We start from the raw sequence: 20,354 nt of genomic DNA, 5'->3' as shown, positions 1-20,354 counted from the left end.
GTTTTGCTCCTCTAGAGAACCCAGGCTAAAACAGTGGGTAAACTGGCGCATCTGCCCAGGAACCTCCAGGGAGAAACAAGATTTAAATTCTGGCCTTTTCCCTTTGGAGTTTCAAATAATTGTTTGAACATGGCTGATAGACTGAGGTTTCCCAAATAAGGTTAGGTAGCTGGAGAAGAAAACTCTAAGGGGAAAGTGAAGCCTTGGTGGCGAAGTGGTTAAGAGCTCCTTGGAAACCCTAAGGGGCAGTTCTACTCTGTCCTATAGGGTCTCTATGAGTTGGAATCAGCTTGACAGCATACAACAACAAGGGGAAAGTTACTGCAAAGATAGTAGGAGTTTGGATAGTAGCCAACTTAAGAACTTTAGAGAGTCTTAAAGGGGGCCTAATTTTATACACAGGAGCCCTGGATGGCATGGTGGTTAAGCGCTCCGCTGCTAACCAAAAGGTCAGGGGTTCAAACCCACCAGCCGTTCCACGGGAAGAAGATGTGGCATCGGGCTCCATAAAGATGTTCAGCCTTGGAAACCCTACGAGGCACTTCTACTCTGTCCTATAGGGTCGCTATGAGTTGGAATCGACACGACGGCAACAGGTTTGGTTTGGTTTAATTTCATACACAACTTGGGACCTCTGAGACCCTGACACTGTGGACAAACCTTGGAAAAAAAAGAGATGGGTGTTTAAGCTAATAACCTGTGTAAGGCACAGCGAAGCAAAAACACTGCAGTGAGAGATAAGGACAATTCAAGATATAGAAAAAAAAGCTATGGACAAATAAATTCATCTCGGTGTTATTCATAATAGTGAAAATTAGAAATAAGTAGTCCCTCAATGAGGAAATGGCAAAAATAACCAGTGGTATAACCTAGTGCAATAAATGAAACTATTAAATTACGCTTATGAAAATCACAGTGCAAATAAAGTGATGTAAAAACTGTTTAAGACAGTATGAGAAGGAAAAAAAACCAGGGTACAAAATTGCATACAGTTTTTAAACCCTATAAATAAAAAAGCACTAGTAGAAAATATACCAAAATATTTACCATTGGTTATGTTTGAGCAATTGAATTATGGGTTTTCCCCTACTTTTTTCTCCACTTTTCAAATGTAACAAGAACATATTATAAGAAAATCAAAACATTAAAAATGTAAGACCTAACAGTTTGCCAGACTGCCAACTTATATCTTTATTTTGTCAAGACGTTTAACAATATAAAAAGGTTCATATTTCTTCGTGGTCTTATCTTTTCCCAGCTTTTCAAGGATTCAATAGTAGAAACAGCCAAATGCCGCGACAACACAGAATAAACTGTCCTAAAAAAAATAAGCAAAACACACACACACACATCCAGAATGTTAGTACCAATGAAGGAACAAGGAGAAGCACACGCAGCTGAAATTAACACCATCCCAGATCTTCACCAATTTTTAATAATGAATACCCTTTCCTTAAAAAAAAAAAAGAGAGAAGAAATGTTTCTGCTGTATACCTATAAAGCTGCTTGCCTGAGGGTAACTATAAAATTGCTTGCTAAAAGGGTAGGGTAAAAATTAAACTTTTTGAATACAGAAATAAAATGCAAACTAATGAGTGTTATGTAATGCATACTCATAAAATAAGTATTTCCGTTTTTCCTGATTTGTCATAGAAATAAAATAATGTAGGAAATGCTCTGAGCTTCTTGGAGTAAAACCATTACCCAACTCAAGGAAATACAGTATCACAGATAACAAAACAGCCTCGTATCATAAATTCTGGATAGGGGCAAATGGTCTCTGGGTGTTTGTTCTTAACTGATAAAATTCATCTGCCCATCTTTTAGCTCAGAATCTCAAAATGCTTTCCAGATCCCAGTTCAACTTGTTAAAACACTTTTTAGATATTTATTACAGGAGTTCCACCAGCCTCAGCAACTCCTGACCCACCAACCTCAGCTCCAGCCTGGTAGTGATGGAAGAAAAATAATCGGAGCCCATGAACCTGATTATTAAACAAGCGTAAAATTCTGTGGTTAGCTCAGCTCCCTGTCTCCTTGCAGGGACAACTCTGAGCTGTGTTCCACAACAGTGGTATCTGTGGTGAAGGACGTATTTTGTTTTGTTTTGTCATGCCCAATCTCTCATGGACTGATACTTTTGTAAAATAGAATAAAAATTAAGTACTAGGAAAATGAAAAAAGAACCATACAAAATACAGCCCAAACTTTTTATTATTAGATTCACTGGGCATAAAATTACTCTGTCAAATTGCTATAAAAGTTTCTAAACCCTTATACTCAATTTATGGACTTTTAGGTACATGGACCTGCAGCAAACAGTTGACGGACTGGCACTGGTCTGTGGACCACATTCTGAGGGACACTGTTCTCCAGTGCCTCCCAGAGTTCCCAGCGGGCCTGAGCCCCGGTTACCCACAGCAGCCATCTGTTCAATGGCGTCTGCTTTTCCCTTCCCTGTTGCATTTTCTAGTGCTTCCTGGGATCTTCTCCCACATGGGCCAAGTGCTATAAGCTCTGAAAATGAAATCTTAATAAACATCCAACTCAACACACTGGGCTAAAGATAGACTTTCAGCAACCTAAACCTGAAAAATGATTTTTAGCCACCTCCCCCAGCAATCCTGTGTTCTAAAACCTAATCATGATAATCCTTATTAGAGTAATAATTGATAACTCAAGTTCTTAATTACATATTTGTTCATTTGAGTACTGTCTACCCCTCACTGGATTATAAACTCTCTGAAGGCAGAAGCCACGTCAGTTGTATCATTTCATCCCTAGCACCTTGAAAACAGAGGCTGGCATGTAACAGGAGCTCAGAATTATTTGTTGAATGAATGTATCATATAAGAACTCAGGGAAACGCGTATTTTTAACTCCAAGAAGCAGAAAAGCCATCACCTCAGCATGATCCTTCCTCCAAAGAGAGCTAATAAATGAAGATTTGCATGATACTTCCCACTGTTCAGGCCTTGATCCACAGAGTAGTTGAGTATAAAATGAAACTTTGGTAGGACCACAGTTTAAAAGGTACCTGGAGATCATCTAAACAATCCACTTCCAAACCTGGCAGTACAGTAGCATCATGGGGGGAACGTTTTAAAAATTCAGATTCACTGATTTGGCTTATTTGATCAGAATCTACCTAAGTAGGGCCCCAGCATCTTTATTTTAAACAAGTTCCACAGATTATTCTTAGGTAGCCACAGCCAGTCTTTGGAGAGATCTACTACAGCTTCCTATGTAACTCATGCAGTTGGAGACCCAAAAAGGTCCAATGACTTCCCTGAAGTCATTCAGTTAGAAAGTGACAGAGCTAGAGATGGAATCCCTCTCTCTCAGATCACTCAATCCAGCTTCTGTTCAACTCTATTTTAATTCTGAGACTACTAATTCACATTTGGGAGCATCTGGATAGAGGATGGGATCATTTCTGAGAGAAAGAATAAAGTAATAATATATGATTAAAATATATAGTACACTGTGGCAATATCTTGCCAATGTTTCAATGAAACCACTTTTTCAAGATTCCTCTTTATTTTTCTCAGTTTTCAGAAATGGCTTTGAGATAAAGTAATGAATTTTATTTCTGAAAGAAAAATCAACTTTGCTCATGGAATCCCTGCCACCCAAATTTCTTGGCTGCTTAGCAAACTGCCGTATGTCTGTTAGCTCTAAATAATAACATGCTATTCCCAAATCCAGACCTGTGAAGACTTACATCGTCTGTATACACACAGGTCTCCCTAAGTTTCTGCTTTAGTCACACGAAAAAGCAATGGTAAAATCAGCTCACCCAGAAAGAGTCTTAAGACGAATGTCTAACACTGAAGTATCTTTGTATCTTAATAAACACTGAGTAATTTATTTGAAATGCCCACATTTTCTTAGAAAGGTAAAAAATAAAAAAAAAAGATTCCAAATAAACTTACATTCATGAAAACATCATGAATGTAGTTGTCTGTGTCAGCATCCCAGAAACAGCGAGCAGCCATGCTAAAAAGTAAAAGAAGAATCATCATCATCAATGACATAACAAGGACCTGAACTACACATATCTGTCATGAGCAAAAGTTGCCCTTGATACGTTCTTACTAGTGAGCGACAAAGCTTGGCTTTGAACCCAGGCAATTCAAGCCCACACAGAAAGATACACATATACCATATTATATTAGCTCATTTTTTAAGTTTTTTCTTTTATTTTACATAGAAGAGCTCTCTGCAGCCTAATGTTTCACATATTCTTAATCAGGACAGTTCCACCTATTTCCAAAGTGCAGCAATAACAATAGGAAATGAAATTATCTACTTAACTGATCAATCAACAAGTATTTATTTAGCAACTACCATATGTCCAGAAAGATTAAAATCTGGCCCCACTTCTCAAATAATTCCCAATTTAATTAGTGAAAAAGTATTAACAAATCAGAAGAACAAGATAATTTAGAGTTGATGCTATATTGAAAAAAAGAGGAGAGGAAGAGAAGAGAGAGAAAAGAAGAAGGAAAAATGATAGAGTAAAAGAAATTTAGGAGACGTATCAGCCAAATGCAATGTGTGGACTTTGTATGGATCCTAATTTTAGCCAACAAATTGTAAAAAAAAATATATATATATATATTTATATACATACACACAATATATATACATTAGATATGAGACAACTGGGAGATATGTGAATACTAAGTGGATATTTTATTACATTAATGATTGACAATATTTTAGATGTGATGTTATTTTATTGTTAAAAAGAGTCCTTAATACAAGATAAACATACGAAAATCAGTTGGATTCCTCTACACCAACAAAAAGAACCTCGAAGAGGAAACCACCAAATCAATACCATTTATAATAGCCCCCAATAAGATACAATACTTAGGAATAAATCTAACCAGAGACCTAAAAGATCTATACAATGAAAACTACAAGACACTACTGCAAGAAACCAAAAGAGATCTGCGTAAGTGGAAAAACATACCTTGCTCATGGATAGGAAGACTGAACATTGTGAAAATGTCAATTCTACCCAAAGCGATCTACAGATACAATGCAATCCTGAACCAAATTCCACCAGTATTTTTTAATGAGATGGAGAAACAAATCACCAACTTCATATGGAAAAGGAAGAGGCTCCAATAAGTAAAGCATTACTCAAGAAGAACAAAGAGGGAGGGTTCACACTACCCAACGTTAGAACCTATTATACCACCACAGTAGTCAAAACAGCCTGGAACTGGTACAACAACAGATACATAGACCAATGGAACAGAATTGAGAATCCAGACATAAATTCATCTACCTATGAGCAGCTGATATCTGACAAAGGCCCAAAGCCCGTTAACTGGGAAAAAGACAGTTTCTTAAAACAAATGGTACTGGCATAACTGGATATCCATCTGCAAAAAACTGAAACAAGACCCATATCTCACACCATGCACAAAAACTAACTCAAAATGGATCAAAGACTTAAATATAAAATCAAAAACGATAAAGATCATGGAAGAAAAAATAGGGACAACGCTAGGAGCCCTAATACATGGCATGAACACAATACGAACCATAAGTAACAATGCACAAGCACCAGAAGAGAGACTAGATAAATGCGAGCTCCTAAAAATCAAAACACTTATGCTCATCCAAAAACTTCACCTAAAGAGTAAAAAGACAACCTACAGACTGGGAAAAAATTTTTGGCTACGACAAATCCGATCAGCATCTAATCTCTAAAATCTACAAGATATTGCAAAACCTCAACAACAAAAAGACAAATAACCCAATTAAAAAATGGGCAAAGGATATGAACACGCACTTCGTCGAAGAAGATATTCAGGCAGCTAACAGACACATGAAGAAATGCTCGCGATCATTAGCCATTAGAGAAATGCAGATCAAAACTACAATGAGATACCATCTCACTCCAACAAGATTAGCATTAATCCAAAAACCACAAAATAATAAATGCTGGTGAGGTTGTGGAGAGACTGGAACACTTATAAGCTGTTGATGGGAATGAAAATGGTACAACTACTTTCGAAATCGATTTGGTGCTTCCTCAAAAAGCTAGAAATATAAGTACCATACAATCCAGCTATCCCGCTCCTTGGAATATATCCTACAAAAATAAGAGCTGCCAAACAAATAGATATATGCACACCCATGTTCATTGCAGCACTGTTCACGATAGCAAAAAGATGGAAACAACCTAGGTGCCCATCAACGGACGAATGGATAAACAAATTACGGTATATCCACACAATGGAATACTATGCAATGATAAAGAACAACGATGAAGCCGTAAAACATCTTATAACATAGAGGAAGCCAGAGGGCATTATGCTGAGTGAATTTAGTCAGTCACAGAAGGACAAATATTGTATAAGACCACTATTATAATAAGTCAAGAAAAGGTTTAAACACAGGAGACAACATTCTTTGATGGTTACGAGGATAGGGAGGGAGGGTGAGATTATTCACTAACTAGACAGTAGACAAGTATTATCTTAGGTGAAGGGAAGGACAGCACACACTACCGGGGAAGTCAGCACAACTGGACTAAACCAAAGCTAAGAAGTTTCCTGAATACAATCAAACACTTTGAGGGACAGAGTAGCAGGGGTAGGGATCTGGGGACCATGCTTTTTCAGGACCATGCATCTAGGTCAACTGGCTTAACAAAGCTTATTAAGAAAATGTTCTGCATCCTACTTTGGTGAGTGGTGTCTGGGGTCTTAAAAGCTTGCAAGCAGCCATCTAAGATGTATCAATTGGTCCCAACCACCTGGAGTAAAGGAGAATGAAGAACACCAAAGACACAAGGAAAGTATCAGCCCGAGAGACAGAAAGGGCCACATAAACCAGAGACTTGATCAGCCTGTGACCAGAACAACTAGATGGTGCCCAGCTACCACCAATGACCACCCTGACAGGGAACACAACACAGAGTCCCTGACGGAGCAGGAGAAAGGTGGGATGCAGAACTCAAAGTCTAGTAAGAAGACCAGACTTAATGATCTGACTGAGACTGGAGGAATCCTGGAAAGCATGGCCCCCGGACTCTCTACCAGCCCAGAATTAAAAACAATTTCTGAGGCCAACTCTTCAGACAGGGATTGGACTGGACAGTGGGACATAAAGTGATACTCATAAGGAGTGTGCCTCTCAGCTCAAGTAGTACAGAAGACTAAACAGGTAGCTTCTGTCCAGAGGTGAGATGAGAAGGCAGAGAGGGTTAGGAGCTGGCTGAATGGACATGGGGAATCAGGGGTGGAAAGGAGGAGTGTGCTGTCAGAGTATGGGGAGAGCAATTAGGGTCATATAACATGTATGTATAAATTTTTGTATGGGAGACTAACTTGAAATGTAAACTTCATTTAAACTACAACAATTTAAAAAAAAAAAAAAAAGAGTCCTTATACTTCATCAGCCTGAGACCAGAAGAACTAGATGGTGCCCGGCTACCACAACGACCTCCCTGAAAAGGAACACAACAGAGAGTCCCTAACAGAGCAGGAGAAAAGTAGGGTGCAGAACTCAAACTCTAGTAAAAAGTCTAGATTTAATGGTTTAATTGAGACTGGAGGGACCCTGGAAGACATGGCCCCTGGACTCTGTTTGCCCAGGACTGAAACCATTCCTGAGACCGACTATAAGACATAAAACTATATTCGTGAAGAGTGTGCTTTTTAGCTCAAGTACATACATAAGACTAAATGGGCAGCTCCTGTCCAGAGGTGAGATGAGAAGGCAGAGAGGGTCAGGAGCTGGTTGAATGGACACAGGAAATCCGGGGTGGAAAGGAAGAGTGTGCTGTCACAGTATAGAGAGAGCAAGTAAGGTCACATAACAATGTATGTATAAGTTTTTGTATGCAGAACTAACTTCAATTGTAAACTTTCACTTAAAGCACAGACACACAAAAAAACTCCAAAATCAAAAAAAAAAAAAAAGAGTCCTTATAAAAATTTGGAAATGAAGTGGTGATGGCTGCACAACATGGTGAACATAATTAATGTCACTGAATTGTATATGCAAAAATGGTTGACATTGCAAATGTTTTGTTATACTTCATCACAATAAAAAAAATGAGGCCTTATCTTTTAGCAATACATACTATTGTATTCACAGACAAGATGGTACGATGACTGGAATTTGCTTCAGAATCTGGTGAGGGCAGAGAGTAGGTGAGGGTATAAATGAAACAACATGCTATGAGCTGGTAACTACTGAAGCTAAGTGATAAAGACATGGAGTTCTTTAGTCCCTCCAATTTTGCATATGCTTGGAATTTTAGATAATAAAAGTTTAAAAAAAAAAAATGGAAAGGATTTTTATGCCATGCTTTCAAGTTTGTCCTGAGCACATTTAACAAAGTTCAGCTGGTTTAAACAAAAAAACCCTGTTGCCGTCAAGTCAATTCTGACTCATAGAGACCCTATAGGATAGAGTAGAACTGCCCCCATGGGGTTTCCAAGGAGCAGCTGGTAGATTCGAACTGCCGACCTTTGATTAGCAGACGAGCGGTTAACCACTACACTTGGTTTAAGGAGCTTATATTTGACAGGGTCTGAAATAAGACACTCTATAGAGTTTATGGAGAGAGAGTGAAATGTATTTCAGCAAGATTGGTCTAGTATGCAAGACGAATTGTAAAGGAGAGAGATTAGAAGTCAGGAAGTGCTGATAAGGGGCTGCAAAGTAATCCTGGCATCGAGATTATGGTGCATGCAATTAAAGAGAGAATAATGGTTAAGTAAAATAAAAGATGGCACCAAGGCTTTAAGCTAGAGTTAATGGAAGTTTGGTAACAGTGTGAGAAACAGGGAAATTAAAATGAGAGGCTCATTTAAGGAGAAGGAAGGGAAAAGAAGCTATTTGGGCATGTTGAATTTGAAGTGACAGAATAGTACAGTAAAGTATTTCTTAATCTCTTTGTGGTCACAGAGGGAATTTCCTGAAGCCTTTGACCAAACGGCAGAGGAAGGTATGGTGAAGAGAAAGAGTACTATGCTGGGAGTCAGAAGACTGAGCTCTATTAGTGGCCCTGAAACTGAGCAGATAGATAATTCTGGACAAATCATGCTGGACCTCGTAAGTGTCATCTATAAAACAAGTGTTTTGGACACTAGAAAACTCTCTTCAGCTGTAACATTCTATAGTGAAAATTCTCACTGAAAATATCCACAAGGCATTTTTTTGATTGATTCAACAAATATTTTAGTGCCTTCTTGAAAATTACTGTATGAGCACTGACTACAAAGGGAGATAGAGGATTAACACTTGGGCATAGGAAAAGACAGAAAATACAGATTTTGAACACACCAACACAGGAATGACAGTTGGAGGTCATGAGAATGAATGGGCTCATAGAAACAGCATCATTAAGAGCAGAACAAGAACTGAGCCTTGAAGAAAGCTCACAGCTGGGGATGCTGAAGATAAAGAGCCAGTGAAGGGAAGAGAAGAAGCAGTTAAACAGGAGGAGAAACAAGTTAGATAAGTGACATCAGGGCCAACAAAAAGAATCAATTTTAAGAAATAAAAGTCAAGGCCAAGAACAAAACCTAAGAAAGAGCCACTGGATTTGCTAATAAGGAGATCTCAGATAACTTTAAAGAAATTGATGTAGCATAGAGGTAGGACCAAAAATAGGCCACAAGGAATATGGGAGGAAACATATATACATAATCCCATACTGCCTATGGGAGCATATATACATAAACCCTAAAGACTTATCAGCCTACATATACTATGAAAAATGAGTTACCCCACAGAGCTCACCCGACTGTCAAACCTTAGTGTTCAGTACCAGGATCTCTTCAGCCCACAGCTGCATTTTGTTACACTGTCCTTTTCTTGCATTCTCGCAGACACAATCTCGCTGAACTGTCAAGAGGCCGAATACCTAATAAGAAGCATATATGAAAAAACAAGAAGGAACAAGCAACTACTCACAATACTCCTTCACCTCTTTGTTCGCCAATCACTACTTGCACCACCATTTTATACCGGTCAAATCCCATTTCTAGAAAGAAAAATTAAGAAAATATGTAATAAAAGTATTGATTGAAGGCAAATTTTCCTAGAAACAGACATAAACATTTAGTCCACAAGCTCTTGTTGAGGATGGTGGTCAGGTTGGGAGTCAGAGAGACTTGAGGACAAATCCTAACTGTAAACTTACTAAGTATGTAACCTGAGGCAAGTTATTTAACTTTTCAGTTTAAGTACCCCTCCCTCATGTGTTAAACGGGAATATCATTACCTACCTCTTGGGAGCACTGTGAGCTTATATGAGATAAGATATAATAATATATAAAGCATCTGAAACAGTGCTGATACACAGTACTCTCTCAACAAACCTTAGCTTCCTTCCTTTTCCTCCTGCTCTAAGTCAGGTACTGAGCTAGGCCCTCAAGATACAGATACAAATTAGACACTCTTCTTGCCTTAAAGAGCTCATAGTAGTTGAGAAGGCTGATGTGAAAAGTAAAGTGAAAAATGCAATATAATAATAATCCAGAGAAAGGCATGTATACAGTACATCAGGAGCACAAAGCTGGGATCCTTTCCGTTTGTCTAGGCAGTGAGAAAGGAAGACCAGAAAAGACTTCTTGGAGGATGTGATAAATGAGCTGAGTCTTTGCGGTGCAATGGATTGCTTTTGTGTGGCCTTTCTAGCCATCGTTTTGCAACTCTCGCCCAAGTAACTGGGTGGGACTGTGCCAATAAGGCAACCGTGGCCCACCAAAGGGATTGGTCAGTTTTGCCTCAAAGGAGAGCCAATTCCAGAGCAGAGAGAGGATCCCACCACCACCAAAGAAGAAGAGCCAGCACGTCTTTTGGAGCTGGGGTCCCTGCACTGAGAAGCTCCTGGAATCAGGAGACCATGAGAGAGCTGTAGCACTGAAGATGGTGAGAAGCGATACCAGAGAAACGGTGGCAGCAGAGACCAGCAGCAGGAGAAGGCATGCTGGGCGTCCCAGCCCATGGAGTAAGAAAGCTGAGTGCCTTTGGGCAGGAAGCTTGCTGGCAGAGTAGGGGTGCCCTTGGACACTTATTGGCAGAGCTAAACGAGCTTTGTAACACTTGGCCCGAGCAGGGCATTGGCCAGACAGAGGTGTGCCTGTGGCACAGCTGGGAAGAGGCTGTCCTGATGGAAGAATTATCCTGAGTGTTCCCGAGCCTGTATTGTAACCTGTTACTTCCCTAATAAACCCCATAATCGTGAGTATTGTCTGTGAATTCTGTGCGGCCCTTGCAATGAATTATCAAACCCAGCACAGAAGTAGAGAGTGCCGTGAGAGGGACGGTTGGTGTCAGAATTAGTAAAGATGGTGGAGAGAGGAGGCATATCTGACCTCCGCCCCCTAAGAATCAGCCTTGGGCTGTTGATCTTGAATCTCTTCCCCGCTTGTGTAGTTAGAGGAGGTGAGACACTACCCCCACGCCATTTTGAGTCTTGAAGGACGACTGGGAATTTACCAGGCCAATGTCTCTCCATCCTATGAAAGGAAATAGCACATACAAAGGCATGAGAGCATGGGATCTTCAGGAAACTGTAAGCTGTTCTGTAAGATAGCCAAGAAAAAGAAACGTAAGATTCTAGAGTGCGCTGGGATGGCCCGGCACAACTCAGCTGCTAAATTATACAGCTCAGAAACTATACTGCTAAAGCAACTAAATCCTGAAAATTCTCACTAACACCAAATCTGGAGAGAAGAAAATTGAATGAGCATTCTTATTTTTCCCCTTTTCTAACCAGTCAAAAAAAATCATGTGAAATGGGCAAAGTTAAAACAGAGTCAACTCTCTTTGATGAAAGTAAAGGCTGTAGGATTGGGCAAACAACCTGAGAACTATGAGTACCCTTCCATGTGGAACATGAATCCTAATTCAGGATACTTAGCAAAATCTCAGAAGAAGACTGAGTCCAAGTTATTTCTTAAAAAACAGTGTACACAGCTCAGTGAAACTTTCTCCTTTCCCTACCCAGTTCCTAAGGCTATAGAAACATGGCTAGAATATTAAATACCCGGCCCTCAAGCAACAGTTCTGAGGGAAAAATAAAATAGTCTCAGATAAGTGTGAGGAGAGTCAAGAAATCATCGATACCATATCAGAGCAATTATGATGTATGGTCAGAGCAAATCAAAAAGAAGCTGAATGGAAATACATAAAAATGCAACACCAATAACAAATAAACAAACAAAAGGATTAACAAGAAAGATACTGTATAAAAAACAAAAAACTCAACCTAGAAGATACTATAAATCAAGGAACAGACATTCCTCACAATTGATTCACAATACAGGTAGTCCCCGACTTTTGACGTATTTGAGTTAGGATAAATCACACTTAACGACCATCCGTGTTTTTGTTTTTGTTTTTGTTTTTTTAATACATCTTTTCATTAGTAATATGTACTATGTATAATGTTGCAGCATGTAATTTGCTGATGTTATCATTCTCAGATGTAATATTTCAAATCTCCAAAGGCAAAAAAAGATTGGATTTATAAAGATACTGATAAAAAAGGCAGTGATAATGAAAATAAAAATAAAAACAAGGTATTCAACTTATGTCAGAACCGATTTACAATGTGGTCGTCATCGGAATGGAACCCTGTCTTAAGTGTGGGACTACCTGTATAGAACGTAAACTCACAAATTCAGTAAAATAAGAGCTCAGCAATCACAATTATAAAACAACAGAAAGAGATGGAAATGAAGATTACAGCCCGAGGAAACAAACTGAATACCCACACAATGCCATTGCAGAACTAATAAATTCAAAATGGCAAGAAACAGAACAGACACAGATGAAAACTGAATTGCTGGCTTAAGATAATCACAAGTAAATATCAATAAATAAGGAAGAAATTATGGCAAAGAAAAGCTAATAGATATGGAAGGCAAAGATAATTCAAAATAATATTTGGTGTTCTGAAGAAGAGAATCCAACAAATCAAACAGGAAATGTATTGAGAGATATAAGAAAACTTCCCCAATATGAAGCAAAAATTAAATCTGCAGATTGAAAGAAAATACTCAACACCAAGCCATACCCTAGAAAAGCTATTTAGTGAGCATCAGGGTTAAGGATAGGATTCTTTAAGCAAAGAACACCAAGCTGGCCTCAAATTTTGTTACCCGTTGCCACTGAGTCAATTCCAACCCACTGCAACCCCATACGACAAAGGAGAACTGCCTCATAGGATTTCCAAGGAGCGGATGGTGGATTTGAACTGCGGACCTTTTGGTTAGCAGCCATAGCTCTTAACCACTGTGTCACCAGGGTAGATTTTGCTAGAGTAACATGCAATGCCACAAAACAATGAAGAAAAGTCTACAGGGTTTTCAAGAAAATAAATTATTACCTCACAATATTATATTCATCCAAAATGTATTCTAGTGTAAAGGCAGAAGACAGATATTCTCAAACATGAACGAACCCAAGGAATACAGCATTTATGAGCCCTTCCTAGAAAAACTCAACAAAATCTCATCAGGTAAGAACTGAACCAAAATAAAGAACTCAGCAATGGAAACAACATGGTAAAAAGGACTAGATGGTGAACAATAATTCCATTTAAATATAGAATGAATACTTATATGGCTATGGGAAATAGATCCACAGCATCCCATTGTTAATAATGTATTTATTTATCAGTATATAAACATAGAAAAGAGGTCTGGTATAATGTTCATCTAGTATTAATGATTATTTGTGGGTGGTAGCATTTGGGATGATTTTTCTAATTTTATTTTTCTACACTGTTTAAATTCTTTATAATGAGCATGTATCTTTTTTTTACAAAAAAATTTAACACTGAATTTTCATAAATAAGTCTAAAAACAAAAATATTAACATCGTTGTTGTTGTTGTGTGCCGTTGAGTTGATTCTGAATCATAGTGGCCCTATAGGACAGAGCAGAACTGCCCCACAGGGTTCCCTAGGCTGTAAACTTTATGGGAGCTGATGGCCAGGTCTTTTCTCCCACAGAGTGGCTGGTGGGTTCAAACTGTCAATATTTTGGTTAGCAGCCCAACGCTTAACCACTGCACCACCAGGGCTCCTGTTAACATACTAAAAAAAGCCCAAGCCAAACCCGCTGCCATCGAGTCTATTCCGACTCATAGCAATCCTACAGGACAGAGTAGAACTGCCACATAGGGTTTCCAAGGAGTGGCTAGTGGATTCAAACTGCCGACCTTCTGGTTAGCAGCCGAGCTCTTAATCACCATACCACCAGGGCTCCTGTTAACATACTAACAGTAGTTAATTCTGGGTGACAGAAATACATAGGATTGCTATTTTCTTCTTTGTACTTTTCTATATTTTTTAATTTCTAAAAATTAAAGCAAATTAAGGAAAAGAAGAAAATATACCGAAATATTAAATAGTAACTATCTTCAGATAATAGAATTTTACATAGTTTTTTAAAAACTTTGAGTACTTTTCTGTATTGTCCAGGTTTATTACAATGAACATGTATTACTTTTACAAAGACATTCCCTCCCCCAAAAAATATTATCGTTAAGAAAGGATATAGAAAAATTTTTCAGATGGTGTAACATTATTAACAAGAAAAGGCAGGGGAGGGGGGAGAAAGACAGAACAGGGTAGAAAAAGCATAAGATATGCTCTGCAGATGGAAGAGTCTGGCAAGAGTGGAAGGTTCAGCAAGACAAGTAGTTAAGGATTCTGCTGGAGAAATGGACTGGGGTCAGCCTGCAAGGGTACTGTATGTCAGGCTAGGAACTGGTAGGTTGGTGGGAAAAACAAGAATGATGGGGGCATTCTGAATACTAGGCCTTTCTGAATACTAGGATTTCTTTGACACTGGTTCCCTACTATGTTTTATTTCACATCTTTATTCTTTCTCACAGTCTGAAAAAACTTCTATGAGCAAAAGTCACCAAATAATTATAGAAGACTATAGATATTGAAGAGAAATTTGTCTCTAATAGAATCCACAGCTTAAGTACCTTGTTTAAAAATAAGGATGGACATAATGGGTAAAACTGAGTGTTTGAAGAAAAGAAGTCATTTCTAATTATCGCCACAATTACCTTTTAATTTATCTTTAATGATTTCTGATAAATGTTTTGTGAGTTGAGGCATTTCTTCTGGAAAATATTCAGCATTTGCCAGTTCCTCCTTGAGCACAGCATGGATACAGTCTTTAACCACAGAAGGTCTGAACCTAAATAATACAATTTGAAAACATCTAATTAGTACTCCAAAACCTGAATTTATCTTCCCATCTCAACTTCCCCCAGCTTTTTGTAACTGGTACCATTTAGTCCTGGGTGGCACAAACAGTTCACACTCAACTGTTAACTTACAGGTTGGTGGTTCAAAGTCACCCAATAGCACTGCAGAAGAAAGGCCTGGCAATCTGCTTCCCTAAAGATTACAGCCAAGAAAACCCTATGGAGCAGTTCTACTCTGTAACACATGGGGCTGCCATGACTCAGAATTGACTCAACAGCAACCGGTTTGTTTGTTTGTTTTACCATTTAATCCTTCTTTTATGAATTTTTTTTATTATAAAAGTAATATAACCAAATTAAGAAAACAAGTCATAGTCCAAATTTATATCTCCAGTCTGGACCTCTGCCCTGAACTTCAGACTACATAATCTAACACATATTCCATTTAGATGTCTAATAAGCAACTCAAAACCTCCAACACTGAGCTTCTGATATTCTCCTCTCCAAAACCAGGTCCTCCCTCAGTCTTCCCCATTTCAGTCAATGGCAACTCCATTCTTCCAGCTGCTCAAGCCAAAAACCTTGGTGTCAGTCTTGTTGCCTCTTCCTCTCACAGCCCACATCCAGTTCATGAGCAAATCCTATTGGTTCTACCTTCAAAATAATCTAAAATTCAACCACTTACCACCACCCCACTGCCACCACCTTGCTCAAGCTACCATTACCTCTTGCCTGGATTACAATGGCCTCCTAACAAGTCTTCTCTGCATCTGCCTTCGCCCCCACATCCTGTTCTCAACACAAAACCAGACTGATCCTGTTAAAATATATGTCAGTTCATAAACCCCTCTACTCAAAACACTCCAAATATCTCCCATCTCACTCAGAGTAAAAGCCAAAGTCCTCACTGCGACTTGTAAAGTCCCATATGATGTACTCCTACCCCAAACTCTCTACTATTTCTACTACTTTCTCCCTAGGTGTCTCCACTCAGTTCTCAGTTCTTCCTACTGGCTTTCCCTACATTCTCTGTCAACACCAGGTGTGCACACCTTAGTGCCTCTGTACTTGCTGTTTCTTCTTTCTAAAATGCTCTTCCTCCCTATACATGCATGGCTAGCTCCCTCACTTTCCCTGGCCACCCTCTCTAAAACCACAAACCACCCTCCCACCACCATCACTTCATATCCCCCTTCCTAGCACTTGTTATGATCTGATACACTATATAGTTTACTTATGTATTCATCTTGTTCACCATCCTACTCTGCTAGAACATAAGCTCCATGAGGGCAGGGAATTTTGTCTGTTTTATTTTCACTGCTATGTCCCCATTACCTAAAACAGGTCCTGGCATATAGCAGACACTCAATAATGAATAGATTACTGAATAAATGAAGACAGGCAAAAGAAAAAAGCCACCCCTAATTTCACCACTCTAACAACACCATTACCATTCCTGTATCGGTCCTATATTACAACACCAGACTCCTTTTCTGGGCTATATATCCTATCAGTTGATTTGTCTATCATATGCTGGATGACCCAAATATTTTACGTTTTGAGCTTATAATGTGGTTTAATATTTTGGTAGTACTAATGTACCCTCCTTTTTTTTTAAATGTTGTAAATACATATATAACACAACATTTGCCACTTCAACGTTTTTTACATGTGCAATTGAGTGACACCAATTACATCCCCTCATTACTTTTTAACAGTATCTTCTTTGCTCTACTGCCTGCTTATTCTCACATGTAATATAAATTATGTAGTAACAAGCATACCAAATTTAGCAATCCCTTTAAGCTTTCTCTATCCCCATAAAATGTTAACTTTTTTTTATACAAATCATATATAATCTCATAGGATTATTCCTACATGACATATACTTGTTGTTAATCTTGTTCTGCACTGTCTTATGTGCATTTAGAATCTTTTCCCCAGGTAACTGAACATACCTTTTTCTATGCCCATTTCACCCACGGGAAAACTGCTGCATGAAATCTTATCACAGTATAACCAAACCTGCTGGCTTCCAGTACTCACCAAGTGTTAGATTCAGCAAACAATCTGGTTTCAAACAATAGATGGGGGCTGAGAAGTCTTTTTTTGTTTGGTTTTTAATCTTTTTCTCACGGAAAGATGACGTTGGTGATGGATCCTACAGCCCCAGCGGACTGTCCTCTGCACTAGACCGTATGCCTTAATTCTGGGCCCGGGTAGGACTTTTATACTAACAGGCCTGTGCCCTGCTGAGAAGTAAGCGCATTCTGACAAACGTGTCGTGTGCACACGGTAACCCTCGAAAGGCGGCTGAAGGGCAATGGATGCAAGCCTCTAGTTTCCCGCCTCTCAATATTCCATCCATCTCCTCGCCCTGTGCCCATGCTCTGGGTCTCCTAACCAAAACTCAAACCAAATCCATGGCCATCAAGTCCATTTCGACTCATAGCCAGTCTACATGACAGAGCAGAACTGCTCCACAGGGTTCCCAAAGCTGCAAATCTTTATGGAAGCAGACTGCCACATCTTTCTTCCCTGAAGCGGCTGGTAGGTTCGAACCACCGACCTTCCGGTTAGCAGCCAAGCGCTTTAACCACGTCGCACCAGGGCTCCTGGTTCTTCTAGAGCCATCCATCCCATTGCACCAGCCTAAGGCCCTCCCGGCGCCATAACGCTGCAACAGCGAGTCCGGTGCTCTGCTGCCCCCCTCCAGCTGGAAGCCCAGAAGAGTCGGGATGTTGGAGAAGGGCCCTCTCCCCATCTCCTCGCCCTCCCGCCCCGCCGGGCCTCCGTGCGCTCTCGACTCCCGACGCCCCACCCGGGCGAGGTCGGCCCGCCGGCCCCAGCACTCCCACAGGTCACCCCAGCCACATCCCGTCCACTACCCGCCTTTGCTGGAAATTGGGCCGCAGAATATAGGTGTTCTCGGGCTCCCCAGAGTTCTTCTCAGTTTCAGGCGCCCCGTCGCCCACAGAGAAGGACAAGCGGGTAGGCCGGGCCATGGCCAGGGCTTCTAGACCCAGGTGTACCAAGGCCTGTCCGGCTGCAGCACGTAGCTGGGAAACCGTCGCCTGGGCAACAGACCGCCCTTAGCCCTCACGTGACGCGGCCACGCGCTCCCCTAAGAGCAGCCCCACCCATATCAGCAGGCTCAGCCCGCCCATTCCCGCGCCTGCGCATCCACTGCTGGTCGGGAACTGGCGGCGCTAAATGGAAAATTTAGACCAGGTTTGGTATATTGCTGCTTGGTCTATAAATCACTTCAACGCGCTTTATCCCTTATTAACCACGCTACAGTCTCAGGAAATAGACATGGAACAAGAGGTTCACAGACATAACTCGACCAAGGATACAGAGCTAGGGAGCGGCAGAGCCCTGACTAAGCAAACGGTCTTGGAGGTAGTGGCGTCACTAGGGGGGTGCGGGGATGTGGACAGCACCAGGTAACACTGTCTGAGGAGGTGACGCCAAAATGACTGTCTATAAAATTTTTGTGCAGTGTTTCAATAGAAATTTATTTTTATAAAAATATGCCTGTAGTTAGTTATAACAACAAAAACATTTTTCATAAGGCTAGGTTACAGTATCAATATACCTACAAGATTGAAACTATGCTAATTTACTTTTTGAACCTTCTAATGTGCAGTCAAGAAATCAAACGACATATTGCACTGGGCAAATCTGCTGCAAAACACCTCTTTAAAGTGTTAAAAAGCAAAGATGTCACTTTGAGAACTAAGGTGTGCCTGACCCAAGCCATGGTATTTTCAACTGCTTCATATGCATGCAAAAGCTGGACAATGAATAAGGAAGACTGAAGAAAAATTGACGGCTTTGAATTATGGTATTGGCAAAGAATATTGAATATACCATGGACTGCCAGAAGAACTAACAAATCTATCTTGGAAGGAGTACAACCAGAATGCTCCTTAGAAGCAAGGCTGGTGAGACTTCGTCTCGCATACTTTGGACATGTTATCAGGAGGGATCAGTCCCTGGAGAAGGACATCATGCTTGGTAAAGTAAAGGGTCAGCAAAAAAGAGGAAGACCCTCAAGGAGATGGATTGACACAGTGGCTACAACAATGGGCTCAAGCATAGCAACAATTGTGAGGATGGCGCAGGACCAGGCAGTGTTTCATTCTGTTGTACACAGGGTGAGTTGAAACCAACTCGCAGCGCCCAACAACAGCAACAATGGGTTCAGGTCAGAGCTGTCATTATTACCCAGTTACAATGACGCTTAGAATCACGTGGTTTCGTCTGCAAGCGCTACAAGCATGCGCTTTTGTTTTCAGTTGATGCTCGTGTGTTTATAGTAGCTGATTTTGGCATATTTTCTGGTGTTTTAGGTACAATACAGGTTTCCCCTGCTATCTGAAAGTAGAGAATTGTTATGAAACCTTCTGTAAGCCGAAATGGCGTAAAGCGAAGAAGCAATTAACATTAATGTATATGGGAAAAAATTTTGAGCGTTTCCAGACCCGAAAAATAACCTACCAAATCATACCAAATAACACATAAAAACCTTACAAGCTCTCTTAGGGTTTTTGGATACCTTAGGACACATCTTGCTAACAGATTCCCAAAATAAATCCAGAAAAAGCACAAAAGCTCACAGTCACAGTTCAAAGCTATGGCCGCGATGCTGAGATGCTGAGTGTAGTTCCCGGGGAAGGAGCTTGGTGACGCCACTTTCGCCGCTCAGGGTGCGCACTGCCTCTTTAACACCTCTCTATAAAACACACGCTGCATGCTATTTCCGTTTGTCACCTTTCATCATAAAAGCAAAAATCCTCTTTGGGTTTCTTTTAGTTATCGACAACAGGTAGTAATGTAGGTCTTTTGTAAAAGCAAAGTGGCGTAAAGTAAACTTTCGAAAAGCAGGGGATACCTGTATTGTGGTAATTAGTACGGGGGAGGTGACACCATGAGTCATCACACTGGGTGACACCAGTCCTAGTGACTCCACTGCCTCAAGGGTGAGAATAGTTGCACAACTCGAAAAAATGTAATCAATGTCACTGAATTGTATATGTAGAAATGGTTGAATTGGTGTATGTTCTGCTGTGTACATTCTCAACAACAACAAAAATAAATTTTTAAAATCTTTAAACTATGGCCTGCCATCC

General features: G+C 40.1%; 1 protein-coding gene across 1 annotated transcript; it reads right to left on the bottom strand.

Annotated features, from left to right (window-relative positions):
- Positions 1-1,167: 1,167 nt before the first annotated feature.
- On the bottom strand, positions 1,168-18,224 carry DYNLT2B (dynein light chain Tctex-type 2B). Its single transcript, XM_004373709.1, has 5 exons — positions 18,112-18,224; positions 15,076-15,209; positions 9,955-10,024; positions 3,936-3,999; positions 1,168-1,318 (listed from the first exon to the last, which is right to left on the bottom strand). The coding sequence occupies exons 1-5, from the start codon at positions 18,222-18,224 to the stop codon at positions 1,271-1,273; spliced, it is 429 nt and encodes a 142-aa protein (XP_004373766.1). The 3' UTR covers positions 1,168-1,270.
- Between the last annotated feature and the right edge of the window lie 2,130 nt (positions 18,225-20,354).

The sequence above is a fragment of the Trichechus manatus genome, unplaced genomic scaffold, assembly GCF_000243295.1.
Source record: "Trichechus manatus latirostris isolate Lorelei unplaced genomic scaffold, TriManLat1.0 scaffold00026, whole genome shotgun sequence".
Classification (NCBI taxonomy): Eukaryota; Metazoa; Chordata; class Mammalia; order Sirenia; family Trichechidae; genus Trichechus; species Trichechus manatus.
Note: the sequence above shows the minus strand (reverse complement) of the source record. Positions and strands in the feature narration are given on the sequence as shown.